General features: G+C 41.8%; 1 protein-coding gene across 1 annotated transcript in view; it reads right to left on the reverse strand.

Annotated features, from left to right (window-relative positions):
• Positions 1-14,421, reverse strand: part of LOC126198488 (von Willebrand factor A domain-containing protein 8) — a 275,162-nt gene that overhangs the window by 178,065 nt on the left and 82,676 nt on the right. Inside the window, exons 11-12 of the mRNA XM_049934860.1 lie at positions 10,173-10,348; positions 3,321-3,430 (exon numbers count right to left, since the gene is read on the reverse strand). Of these exons, the coding sequence (XP_049790817.1) occupies positions 3,321-3,430; positions 10,173-10,348 (286 nt within the window). The remainder of the gene's footprint in view (positions 1-3,320; positions 3,431-10,172; positions 10,349-14,421) is intronic.

The raw sequence follows: 14,421 nt of genomic DNA on the forward strand, positions 1-14,421 counted from the left end.
TACACAGACAAAGAATGGAACTCAATTTAAAAAATTATGATAATTAAGAGAACAGTCTTGATCGCAAATTTCTTTTAATCGGAGTGACCAGTTTCAATCCTTAAGGATCATCTTCAGACTCCAGAACAGCAGGTGGACTTCCACTTCTATAGAGAAGGCTGAACCGATCCATGCCGCTGAACTGAGCAGTTATCATATTAATATAAGATCGCTGACAACGTTTTCAAAAAATTTTTAAAAAATTATTCTGACAACAGTACATGAAATAATTAGGGAAACAAGGAGACTTAAAAATGATGACACATCTAGACATTCAGTGGAACAGGAAAAGGAAGCAAGACTGGAGTGCTCAGAGTGAAATATAAGATAAAACCAGGCATCATATAATAGAAAGAGAATACAGGCAGCAAGGGTATGCAGAAGGAAAAACAGGAAGCCTTAAGGAGAAAGTTAGAGAAGATGGAAGAGCACTTCCAAAGGAATGAGAGCAGAAAATTTTATAAGAGAATTAACGAGGGCACTCAAGAATATAGACAAATACTAACAGTATGTACGAACAAAGAGGGAAATTTTCTGACAGACAAACAAGATGTTCTGGACAGATGAACAGAATACATCAATGGAATTCTGTAGGGCAAACCTGCCAAGAACGAGCAGCCACTCTATTCCACAGCAGATCCAGAGATAGAACAACCTATATTACAGGAAGTACAGAAGGTAGTGCACTATCTAAACTGATGGAATAACTGCAGAACACTTGAAAAATAGGGGAATTGGTCTCCATAAGTGAATCCACAAACTTATCAAATTGATATGGAATCAGGACAGAATTCTGGAAGAGTGGACCTTAGGTGTAATTCAAGCAATACATAAGATAGGACACAGAGCTTGTTGTTTAAATTACCTAGGAATTACCCTGCTGAATGTAACCTAAAAGATTCTCTCCAGTATTATCTACAAAAGGCTAGTTCCATATGCAGAAGGGATACTGGGAGAGTATCAGTGTGGATTTCAGCCTAATAGTTCAACAACAAATCAGATATTAATAAAGGAGTCATACAAGGGGATGTCCACTCTATGCTTTTTAAGCTAGCTCTTGAAGCAGGAATCCAAAAGCTTTGAGTACCTGGTTACATAGGCACAAAGTGAACCCAGATATGCCGATGACACAGAACTTATTAGAAGAGAAGAGTTTCACCAGAAAGAACAATAGGTGAGCTGAAAGAAGGCACACTACCTAGAGGTCTTGCTCTTAATGAAATGAGGACTAAGTACATGCATTCCACCAAGAAGGAAAATAATAACTTGGATAAACTATCAGCAGCAAGTCTCAGTTTGGAACATGTGCCGAACATTGAATAACTGGTATGTAAAATTAATATGTCTAATTCCATGTCAACTAAAATGAAACTGTGCATCCTAAGTGGTAAAATATGCTTTCTCATGTTTAAAAAAATGTTTAGTCACTAGGTTATTAAACAGACAAATGAAACTGCAAATTTATACAGTCATGATCAGGCCAGTTGTAATCTACAAATGTGAAATGTGGACATTAATGAGTACTGATTTACAGCAGCTTAGGATGTTTGAATGCAGGGTTCTGTGTAAGATATGTAGGGCTGTTCAGGATAACAATGGTTTCTGGAAGTCTAGAACGAACAGTGAACTGGATCATCTTGTACATGGAGCTGACATTATAAAAACATTAAAAAGGAGGAGAACAAATTGGCTTGGACATGTCCTTAGGGTTGATACTGGAAGAACAACTAAAAATTCTTATGAATATAGGCCAGCTTGAAGAAGAGAGAGGGGAAGGGCTCGGAAGGAGTGGATAAATGACAAGGAAGAAGGTATAAAATCTCTCAGAGTCAGAGGATGATAAAGAGCTGTGTTGAAGAGGGCAGAATGGAGAAAACTTGAAGAGGCTAAGACCTGTGCAGGGCTTAACACCATGAAAAGAAGAAAAATACAAGCTAAGACCTGTGCAGGTTGTAATACCATGAGAAGACGAAAAATGCAAAGGTATAGGTGTACGATTTTTGCAGTATTTTTGCTGTTCCAGTATTTTATTTTATAGCCTAAACGAGATTACTTTCTGCATAATTAGGGTATACTAATCTGCACCTGGTTAGTAAGTGAAGCTGGACCAAGTATTTGTGATACTGCCTTGGCAAATTATCAGTATATTGGCAGAGGGATGGCAGATGTGTCAACCCCCTGCAACAAGATCATCTGGAATGGAAGGAGTAGCAGCTGTCCCAGTACATGTATTGTTGTCTCTTGGTCAGCTTATAATGAACAGGAGCTCTTATGGACCTGTCAGAGTGGTAGAGGAAAAAAGACACGAAAAATGACAGCACATAGAGTCGAAGAGAGAAAAGTGAAATGAACTGGAGAGAAGGTGTTAATATTGTGCAGGATAGTGGTCCTCTGACACATGGTATGAGTTTCACAAAAAAGCCTGATTACCAGTTAAAATGCAAATACAACAACCAATGAGAATACTATTTTCAAGGCAGAAGTAGTATTATGGGTACTACTCACATATTAATATGCAATATAGGGATCACAACTTTCACACACATTTTTTCCCAATTTATAACAAAAAACAACTGACTGATACTTTAAAAGCTATAAATTTCACTGAGAATTCCAGTAATGGCAAGGGCACAATGAAAATATAGGGGTTAAAATTTAGAGAGGCACTAATGATTATAATCATGAAATCCTTTCCAATGACAAGTGCTTATTACACAGTATGATAATGATCACAGTAACTTGGTAAATAAGTGAGTAACATGATGTGATTGCAGGCTCTCTCCTTGAATTTCACAAATGAAATTTTCTTGGGTTACTGCTGATACTTGCTGATAACCCACGATGATTTCGTCAATGAGTTTCCCTGAACAAATGATATGTCTGAAGCCTACTGCCAGCTGATTACTTTTTGGTCTCAAAATACAACTAGAATGGGTGTCACTCTAATTCAGACGTCCACAAATAAGTAATGGATATAACAGCTATCTTAAATCCCATTGCAGAAATGAATTGAAAAGATACACCCATTGATAATTCAAATTGGCGTATATCATATGCTTGAAAATTAGTTAAACACAATAAAGAAAACTACATTCATAATGCTAGTGCTGGAACTTCCAGAATATGTTGCACTTATCCATCAAATGGATGAGTGATTACATACTACAAGAAATTCTGCAAACTTTTGATAGAAATAACAAACTCTCAAACAACCTCCTGCAATGTTTCTGTTTCCATAAAGAAGTACTTAATACAATTCATTACCATGTAAATATACTTACCAGATGTGATATGATCTGTAGTTCTTCCTCCAATGAGAGGGGTCGCATTTCGTGAAACAGAAACAAACTCAATAACTCACTCGACAGCCACTGATTTCGACCTTGTGAACCTGCAAACACACAAATTTTTACCCATCACAGTGGCACAAAAGGAAATTCCATCTAATTCAGACAAAGGATTTGGCAGAAACCAGAGTTAACTGTTATCAACATTAAGATCATTAGATATGGAGATCCAGCTCAGATGGACAAACTGGAAATCAACTACTAAATTTTCTTCAGTAGCCATCTGAGCATCTCCCTGAAATGGGAGATCATAACATCATTTTTGATAGTCAAATAGGTATCTAAACTAAACCATGCCAAACATAAATTCAGTGTTCTAACGAATGAATCTGACAGACCAGTAGCTATGTGTTTAATGGATAGAGAAGTACAGGCTGAAATAAATAAATTAAAACTAGTACAAACAATGTAAGAAAAGACAGATTGCTACTTACAATAAAGAAGACGCATTCTGTTGCATACAGCACAATCAAAAGACACTTACATAAAGCTTTTAGCCACAGCCTTCATCAGTGAAAGAGAAACACACACCATTCATACTCACAAGCAAAAGCACATTCATGTACACATGGCCGCCAACTCTGGCAGCTCAGGCTAGAATACAACTGTCACGTGGGATGCAAGCAGCAATCTGGAGAGGGCGGAGAAGGAAAGGAATAGTAGTGAATGGGTGGGCACAGAGATGAATGCTATCTGGCGAAGTGTGCAGGAACTAGAACGCTAACAGGTGCAGCGTCAGGAGGATGTGGGGCAGGAATTTGGGGAAAAATGGAGTAAAAAAGAAGTAGTGTGGGCAAAAATTGGTTAGTGCATTGGCAAAGGGCGGCGAACAAGGAGGGTGGGAGATGAGAAAGGGGAGGAGATGAGAGGACAGAGGGGGTGGAAACTGTTGGGTGGAGGATACGGGGATAATATGTTACAGTAGGTTGTGGCTGGTATAATTACGGCAGTGAATGTGTTGTAAGGATAACTCCCATCTGCAAAGTCAGAAAAGCTGGTGGTGGAGGGAAGGCACCAGATGGCTCAGGTAGTGAAGCAGCCACTGAAATGAAGCATGTTATGTTCAACTGCATGTTGTGTCACAGGGTGATCTACTTTGCTCTTGGCCACAGTTTGGCGGTGGTCATTCATCCTGGCGGATATAAAAAGCTGTGCAATGTTTCCACCAGAGCTGCTAAATGACATTGCACAGGCAGCTTGGCCCTGGATGGTATAGCGTCCCCAGTGCCATATTACGAAAAGACAATATTTATAAAGAAGACATTCATAATTTGTAAGAGATTTTTTTTATGTAGCCGTAAAATATAATTTCTTTGTCCAATTTTCAAATGCAAAGAAATAATTTATGACAAAATGATCTAAAGAGGTGACAAGATACACTCTTTTGTTAATTTGTTAGTCGTATTCATTGACTTCTTCTCTTGTCTTTATAGTGTGTCGACGGACTTCTTGCGAGTGCTGGCAAATGTAAGCATATTTGTATGAGTTAAGCATATAATACACTGATTTAATATTATTGTGCACCTTTTAATTTGTAAGAGGTGATCCCGATTTCATGTCTGCCTTCCTTGAATTAACCTGCATTCAAGTAATTTACGGCTCAACAATCGCAGTGGCCGATGCAGCCAACGACGCCATTACGTGGCGATATTAACTTATGAAAAATTAGCGGAAGCGGAAAACTCGCCCGCTATTAGCATAATATTAATTTTTCTCCACAGCCGCCCGATGCTGCAGAAAATACTTAGCTTTAAGATTCTTATTTTCAGTACCATAGCCGAGAGCCAGAGCCAGGACTCTGACTACAATACAATGGTTAATGGAGGTAAGAAAAATACTCTCGCGCATGTGTGGGCCGCAATTTTAATTAATAACTAAAGATTTCTTGCTTTAAAGTGAACTGACTAGCCGAGGAAATTAATATGAAAAGTTTGTTACATTGTTCAACTTAAATATCATTTTTAATAAGGCCCACCATGTAAGTCGGCAACAATCAAAAAATAATAATAACAATAATAATATATATATTAAATTACGACGGCCGACGGACGCGAGAATGGGATAGGATCAACCTGTGAAAGGACTGGAACAGGAAGTGCTGAGGTGCTGGGTGAATGGATTTGGGCAGATCTTGCATTGGGTCTTCCACAGGGATATGATCATTGTAGCAAAGAATTGGGGTTGGGAGTGGCACAGGGATGGACTAGGATGTTGTGGAGGTTGGAGAGGGGGGCAGGGGTGGGGGGGAACACCACTTTAGGAGAGATGGGAAGGATCTCGAGTAGGATGTCCCTCATTTCAGGGCGTGATGATAGGTAATCAAAGCCATGGCAAAGGATGGGTTCAGTTGTTCCAGTCTGGGATGGTACTGTGGGACAAGAGGGTACTCCTTTGCGGCTGGTTCTTGCGAGTGGTAGGAGGATTGGGAGAGATCTGTTTGTGGTCTAGGTCTGAGGGATAGTGCCTGTCCATGAAGGCCTTAGAGTTTTTGTCGCTGCACATACGCCATCCCCGGGTGGCCAGGCTGTATGGGAGGGATTTTTTGGTGTGAAAAGGATGGCAGCTGTTGAAATGCAGATACTGTTCATGATTGGTGGGTTTAATGTGGACAGAGGAGAGGATGAAGCCATCAGAGAGGAGGAGGTCAATGTCTAGGAAGGTGACATACTGGGTTAAGAAGGACCAGGTGAAGTAGATGGAAGAGAAAGTACTGAGGTTGTGAAGAAACAATGACAGGGTGTCTTGGCCCTGAGTCCAGATCGTGAAGATATCATCAATGAACATGAACCAAACTAGGGGTTTGGCATTTTGGAAGGCTAGGAAGGTCTCCTCTAGATGGCTCATAAACAGATTAGCCTAGGAGGGTACCATGCAAGTGGCCTTGGCTGTGCCACAGATTTCTTCTTCTTCTTTTTTTTTTTTTTTTCTTTTTTCTTTTTTTGTATACATTCCCTTCAAAGGAGAAGTAATTGTAGGTTGGGATAAAGTTAGTAAGGTGTATGAGGAATGAGGTTGTGGGTTTGGAGTCTGAAGTACATTGGGAAAGGTAATGTTCAATAGCAGTAAGACCGTGGGCAGCTGGTGTATAAGAAGGTGGCATCAACAGTGGTGACAAGTAGCATTCCAGGATGTAAAGTGTGGAGATGGTGGAGAGTTGGTGAAGGAAGTGGTTGGTGTCCTTGATGTGGAAGGCTAGATTAAGGGAGGTGTTAGTCAATGAGGGCCAAAATTCTTCCAGTGGGGGCACAATAACCAGCCACAACGGGGTTTCCAGGAGTGTTGGGTTTGTGGATTTTGGGGAGCAAGAATAAAGTGGATGTACAGGGTAACATAGGGGATTGGACTCTCCTTTGAAGAACAGATATACAAACAAACCTGCAGCACAGCCATGGGCACCTGCAAGCACCTTCCTATGCCAGTCTTTTTATGGGCCATCTACAGGAGCCCTTCCTAGACTCCCAAAATGCCAAACCCCTACTTTGGTTTAGGTTCATATGATATCTTCATGATATGGACCCAGAGCGAAGATAACCTATCATTATTTCTTCACAACCTAAACACTTTCTCTACCATCCACTTCATTTGGTCCTCAACACAGCATGCCACCTTCATAGACATTGACCACCTCCTCTTGATGGCTCCATCTCACCTCTGTCCACAATACCAGGTGTAGAAGTATGAAGCCAGAATTCTGTTGCAACAATTACATGTCTGTTGTTTGAAACTGATAAACAATATTTTATTCAAAATAATCTCCATTGCTATTTATACATTTCTCCCACCACTCTATGAATGCTAAGCAAAAAAAATTTAACAGTTCTTCTTTTGAAGCAAACCTGTCAGCAAACTATTTCCGTACATTTTCATACAAATTGAAGTATTGTTTAGCGAAAGCGTGTCCCATAGATGCAAACAGATGATAATCGGATGGAGCCAAGTCTGGAAAATAAGCCGTATGCGCTAGTATTTCCTAACTGAATGCCTCGATAGTTTCCCTGACCCATTTTGCTGTGTGTGATGGGGCATTATCATGGAGAAATATGACTTTGTATTGCCTTTTTCCATATTACAGTCATTTTCCACGTAATGCTCAATTTAAATCGATCATCTGCAGTTGGTAGCGATCAGTGTTAACAGTTTCACCAGGTTTTAGCAGCTCATAATAGATGACTCTCTTCTGATCCCATCAAACACAAACTTCTTTCCAAAGCGATTTGGTCTTGCAATGGATGTTGATGGTCTGCCTGGATTCGCCCATGATTTATGACACTTAGGTTTCTCAAAATATATCCATATTTCATCAGCCATCACTATTCGATGGAAAAACGACTTTCTTTGGTATCTGGCAAGCAGCATTTCACAAGTGGTCTTTCGATTTCCTTGCTGTCTTTCACCAAGTTCATGCAGAACCCATTTCCCCACTTTCTGCACCTTTCCCATAGCTTTTAACTGAAGAGAAATGGCTTTCTGTGTCACATTCAATTGTTCCGCAAGTTCCTGTTGAGTTTGAGTACCATCTTTATCCAAAAAGGCCTGCAATTCATTGTCTCCGAATTTTTTTGGTGGTTTCCCACACTCATTGTTTCTCATATCAAAATCACCACTTTTCAATTTTTTGAGCCACTTGAAACACTGCGTTTTACCAAGAGCCTGTTCGCCGAATGCTTCAACAAGAAATCAATGCAATTCTGCACCAGTTTTCATCAAGTGATAACAGAAAACCAATCCTGTCTGCAAATTGTAGTTTGCAGGCACAAAATTCAACATGTTTATGGATTTGAAACAGATACTGATGTATGGAACTTGGCTTACTGTGTCTTGGCATTCATTGTCAACTGTTACAGAAAGCAGATGGCACTGCAGACATGGTCTCATGGGCCCTACAATGACGGCTAGCACCATCTATATGGAAATTCCAGTTTCATTCTTCTACACATGGTAAATCTACTATCACCAACATTACGTGCATTGCGACATATCATCTCATCCACACCAAAAAATCCCTACCACACAGCCTGGCCACCTGCAAACGGTGTATCTGCAGTGACAAGAGCTATCCCTCCCAGTATGACAACAGTCTCAACAAGGCCTTCTCAGACACCTACTATCCGCCCGACCTAGTATACGAACAAATCTCCTGTGCCGTTTCCCCTCACACCCCCAATCCTCCCACAACCGCCAAGAACCAGCCACAAAGGAGTGCTGCCTTCGTCACCCACTATCACCCCAGACTGGAACAATATACCACATCCTTCACCAGGACATTGGTTACCTATCATCATGCCCGAAACGAGGGACATCCTACATGAGATCCTTCCCACCCCTCCTGAAATGGTGTTCTGTCACCCAGTCACCCAACTTCCACAACACCCTAGTGCATCCCTATGCCATTCCCAATCACAACCCCTTGCCACAAGGATCATATCCCTGTGAAAGAGCCAGGTGCATGACCTGCCCAAATCCACCCACCCAGCACTTCCTATTCCAGACCTGTCACGGGTTTATCCTACTCCATCAGTAGATCACCCTGTGGCGTAACATGCAGCTGAACATAACATGCTTAATGGCTGCTTCACTACCCGAGCCATCTGCATCCTCCCCTCCACCACCAGCTTTTCTGACCTGTGCAGGTGGGAGTTATTTTTACAACACATTCTCCACAATTACCTGGTCTCAACCTACTGTAACTTACTGTCCTCGTACCCTCCACCCTGCAGTTTCAACCCCCACTGTTCTCTCATCTTCTCCTCATTCTGATCCCCCACCCTCTTTGTTTGCCACCACTGCAACTGCACCCATCCATCTTTGCCCATTCCACTCCTTTTTCGCTAACTGCCAGCACCACTACCTCCTGATGCTACACCTACTGGCATTCTAGCCCCTGCACAATTTGCCAGACAGCATTCATCTATCCAGCGACCCATACCCTACTACCCCTTTTACTTCCCTGCTCCCTCCAGACTGCTGCTTGTATCCCATGAGACAGTTGCTCCGGTCCAAGCTGCTGGAGTTGGTAGCAATGCGTGCACGAGTTGCTGGCTTGTGATTATGAATGATATGTGTTTCTCTTTTACTGATGAAGGCAGTGGCTGATAACTTTATTTAAGTGTCTTTTAAGTCTGCTGTCTGCAACTTAAGGAGCCTTCTTTACAGTAAGTAGCAATCTACCTTTTGCAACATTGTTGTTGTAGCTAAATGGAGTTTTCATTCTTTAAAATTAATAAAAAAGTTTTCTAGTGATGTACAATTCCCTCACACGTAAGAGAGAGGAATATCCTGCATATAAAATAAATTGCCATCACATTAAGTGGGTGAGTCAGTCACATAGTGTGATACATAGAAAATCATGAATGAAAAGAGAAAAGGAGAAAAAGAGATCCACTGACAGAAAAAGCAGTCTGTTTCAATGTTTAGTCTGTTTCAGTGTTTAGTTTGGCATGAAATGTTTCAGTAGCATGCTACCATCATCAGGTGCCCAGTGTTGGCATATAAAATTCATCAAACAGCTCCAGACCCCATCCAATTCCATACAATAAAGATAAGATGAACATAGAATACTTTTAAGTGAGCAGAGAGGTAAAACAAATTGCAATCTGTTATAGAAAAATTTTTGAGAACCTAACTGATTACATCCCTGCTCATGTTAATAGCAACAAGCCAGCAGTTTCAATAAATATAAAATCCTACACATTAAAATTACTTTTAATCTGCTCACAGAGATAGCATTACAGATACTCTGGTAACAATAGTATTAGTACCACAAAGAGAAACAAGCTTTTGGCTCACCAACAGCAGGAGGCTCAGCAAGGCCGACAATGCGGAATGCAGGATGTATCCGCAAGACACCAGATTCCTGAAGATCTCTATCTGTTAGTCCATACCTCTTCTTGTATTCATCATACCGATCATGTCGCACCAGTCTCTGTCCATCATGGAGTGTCAGTTCTCTATCATGCACCAACCTGTTGCAAAAAAAAAAAAAAAAAAAAAAAAAAAAAAATTGCCTACAAACTTTGAAACATTTTTAATATTTTACAAAATAAATTCTCAACAGCCTGAAATTACTTAAACGACAGAACACTTAATGTTGCAAGCTAAAAATATATATCAACACCAGAGTTTCCAGAACACAATGGGATGACCCATAATGTGGAAGGTAGGAGACAAGGTGCTCGTGGCAGTATTTCTATGAGGATGGGTCATGAGTCATGCTTGGGTGTCTCAGTTGGCAAAGCATTTGTCCTCAAAAGGCAAAGGTCTTGAGTTTGAGTCTCTGTCTGGCATACAATTTCAATCTGTCAGGAACTTTCAATACAGAGTTATTTACAGATAAATTCTTTCAGTATGTCTGTCATTGCTGTCAATAAAGTTCTTTGAACTACAATATTATGAAAAGGATATGTTGCTACTCACTATATAAAGGAGTTGTTGAATTGCAGAAAGGCACAATGAATAGATTGCTATACATTTGAGATAGCAGTTGAAAGGACTTCTTCTAAAGCAGAAAACACACCCATTCACACAAGCACAACTCACACATGTATGACGACTATCTCAGTCTGGCCTCAGTGGCCAGAGACAGTGGTCATGTGTGCGTGAGTTGTGCCTGTGTGTGTGTGTGTGTGTGTGTGTGTGTGTGTGTGTGTGTGTGTGTGTGCACATTCTAGCTTAGAAGAAGGCCTATGTTCCTGTCTGCAACTCATCGTCTTCTCTGTATGGTGAGTAGCAGCCCATTCTTTCCATGATATTGTCATTATTCCATCCTGGATTTTCCATTCTTTGAATTATAGTTATAAAACTAAGGCCCCTGCACACGAAATAACTCGAATAAGATTCACTGATGATGTGAGTTGCTACATAGTCAAATGATGATCACTTCCTGCGTAGGGTTCCATAGATGGCGTGACTGTACAGGGACTCACCAGTAAATCACTTGCAATGTCTTACCAACCTGTTACAAGTCACTCGGTGTTCACATTGCCAGGCGATCTGTGCTGTGTTGTGTCCTCAAACACAGCTCTGCCTTGCTTTCACCTGAAGAGGCATGAGCAGGTAGTGGTTCAAATGGATCTGAGCACTATGGGACTTAACATCTATGGTCATCAGTCCCCTAGAACTTAGAACTACTTAAACCTAACTAACCTAAGGACATCACACACATCCATGCCCGAGGCAGGATTCGAACCTGCGACCGTAGCAGTCGCACGGTTCCGGACTGAGCGCCCAGAACCGCTAGACCACTGCGGCCAGCAGCAGGTAGTGAACATTAGCTTTGTAAGGGAAGTGGAAAACACAGCTACAAGCTCCCAGGTTACTGCAGGAGCGATTTGACAGAGAAAGCATGATATGAATTGGGAAAAGAACTTCATATTACATGTAATACACTGTACACTGACTTAGCAAATGTCATGGGACAGGCACCTAATTCCACATGGGGCCTCCTATGGCTGTGTGCACTGCAGTGGAAGTACATCTATAAGCTCCTGGTACTCCTCTGGAAGCAGCTGACACCAAATTGTTTGCAGAGCAGCAACCAACTCTGGTCTGTTAGTGGGTGCAGGATCTATGGTGTTGAGCCTGTGTTCCATGACATCCCAGATATGCTTGATGGGGTTCAAATTTGGGCTTCAGTGTGGTCATCTCAGTCTGACGTGCGAGTGATATGGTGATGTGTTATCATTTTGAAACAATGAAGAACCATCAGGCTGTTGGAAGGTCAAAAATGAGCAGAGGTGGTCCCCAAGCAGCTCAAATACCTCAGACCATTCAAAGTCCCTTCCAGAGCAACTAGGGGGACCATTCTATACCCAGGAAAACGCACTCCAGACCATAACAGAGACACCACTGTTGTGGACCACATCTTCTTGGCAGGCAGGATCCATCAATTCATGTGGTCACATACAGTATCTCCCTTTGGTGTAGTGCAGTTGACATGATTCATCCAATCGTATCATGTTACGTCATTGTTCCAAGGTCCATCCCTGGTGATTGGTGACAAATGCAAGCACTTGCGCTCATTTACTTTGGGTTAACAGTGGCACTGCTGTGCAGTGCCATACCCGAAGAAACCCATGTTCCTATGAACTGTCTGCTGGGAAACATGTCTAGCACATACTATGTTGAATTGAGCTGTGATTGTTCCACTGTTGCCCTTCTGTCACTATTGACAATCCATCTCAGATGTCGTTGGTCACGGTCATCGAGGGTGCTGCACGGCCAGTACTTCATCTGTTGTAGACTGTGACACCCTCATTCAACCATTCACTTTACACCCTGCACACAGTTTAATGGATGAAGCCAAATTCTTGCACCACTGCTGAAATCGAAATTGCCATTCCTCGGGCATCAACCACCATACCCTGTTCAAACGGCATCAGTTCACAGTGATAATGCATGTTACACATATCACTTGCACAACCTTCTCAGAAGGTCTCCTACACAACAGCAGTTGGCACAGGTGGCGTGTGGCTCCCAGGTAGATGCTATTTTTCTTGACTTCCGGAAGGCGTTCGATACAGTTCCGCACTGTCGCCTGATAAACAAAGTAAGAGCCTACGGAATATCAGACCAGCTGTGTGGCTGGATTGAAGAGTTTTTAGCAAACAGAACACAGCATGTTGTTATCAATGGAGAGACGTCTACAGACGTTAAGGTAACCTCTGGCGTGCCACAGGGGAGTGTTATGGGACCATTGCTTTTCACAATATATATAAATGACCTAGTAGATAGTGTCGGAAGTTCCATGCGGCTTTTCGCGGATGACGCTGTAGTATACAGAGAAGTTGCAGCATTAGAAAATTGTAGCGAAATGCAGGAAGATCTGCAGCGGATAGGCACTTGGTGCAGGGAGTGGCAACTGTCCCTTAACATAGACAAATGTAATGTAATGCGAATACATAGAAAGAAGGAGCCTTTATTGTATGATTATATGATAGCGGAAAAAACACTGGTAGCAGTTACTTCTGTAAAATATCTGGGAGTATGCGTGCGGAACGATTTGAAGTGGAATGATCATATAAAATTAATTGTTGGTAAGGCGGGTACCAGGTTGAGATTCATTGGGAGAGTGCTTAGAAAATGTAGTCCAGCAACAAAGGAGGTGGCTTACAAAACACTCGTTTGACCTATACTTGAGTATTGCTCATCAGTGTGGGATCCATACCAGATCGGGTTGACGGAGGAGATAGAGAAGATCCAAAGAAGAGCGGCGCGTTTCGTCACAGGGTTATTTGGTAACCGTGATAGCGTTACGGAGATGTTTAATAAACTCAAGTGGCAGACTCTGCAAGAGAGGCGCTCTGCATCGCGGTGTAGCTTGCTCGCCAGGTTTCGAGAGGGTGCGTTTCTGGATGAGGTATCGAGTATATTGCTTCCCCCTACTTATACCTCCCGAGGAGATCACGAATGTAAAATTAGAGAGATTAGAGCGCGCACGGAGGCTTTCAGACAGTCGTTCTTCCCGGGAACCATACGCGACTGGAACAGGAAAGGGAGGTAATGACAGTGGCACGTGGGGTGCCCTCCGCCACACACTGTTGGGTGGCTTGCGGAGTATGAATGTAGATGTAGATGTAGATGGTGCGCATACAACACATCTGCACCATTTGTGTCCCACTATCTCATGACATTTGCTAAGGCAGTGTACACTTATTGCTTAAAACAAAATTATCAGTACACCAATGGGGACAAATGCAGATCCAAAGGTAAATCACTCCAGGAGTATTCTTTTGTGTGCCTAGTAGGCTTTTGACTGTGTGAATCCTGAAATTCTTCTAGATAAGGTTAAGTATTGTTGTATGAGTGTGACAATATGCAAATGGTTTAATTCATATTTAACTGGAAGATGCAGAAGGTTGAAATTAACAGTTCAGATACTCTGCAGAAATCAGCAGAGTCCTCTAACTGGGGAGGTTTCAAGAATTGTGTCGCATAGGGTTCAGTCTTGGGTCCCTTATTGCTCTTGATATATGTTAATGACTTGCCATTCTATATTCATGAAGGTGCAAAGCTAGTTCTTTTTGCTGATGATTCAAAT

This window comes from Schistocerca nitens, chromosome 8, assembly GCF_023898315.1.
Source record: "Schistocerca nitens isolate TAMUIC-IGC-003100 chromosome 8, iqSchNite1.1, whole genome shotgun sequence".
In the NCBI taxonomy this organism is placed as follows: domain Eukaryota; kingdom Metazoa; phylum Arthropoda; class Insecta; order Orthoptera; family Acrididae; genus Schistocerca; species Schistocerca nitens.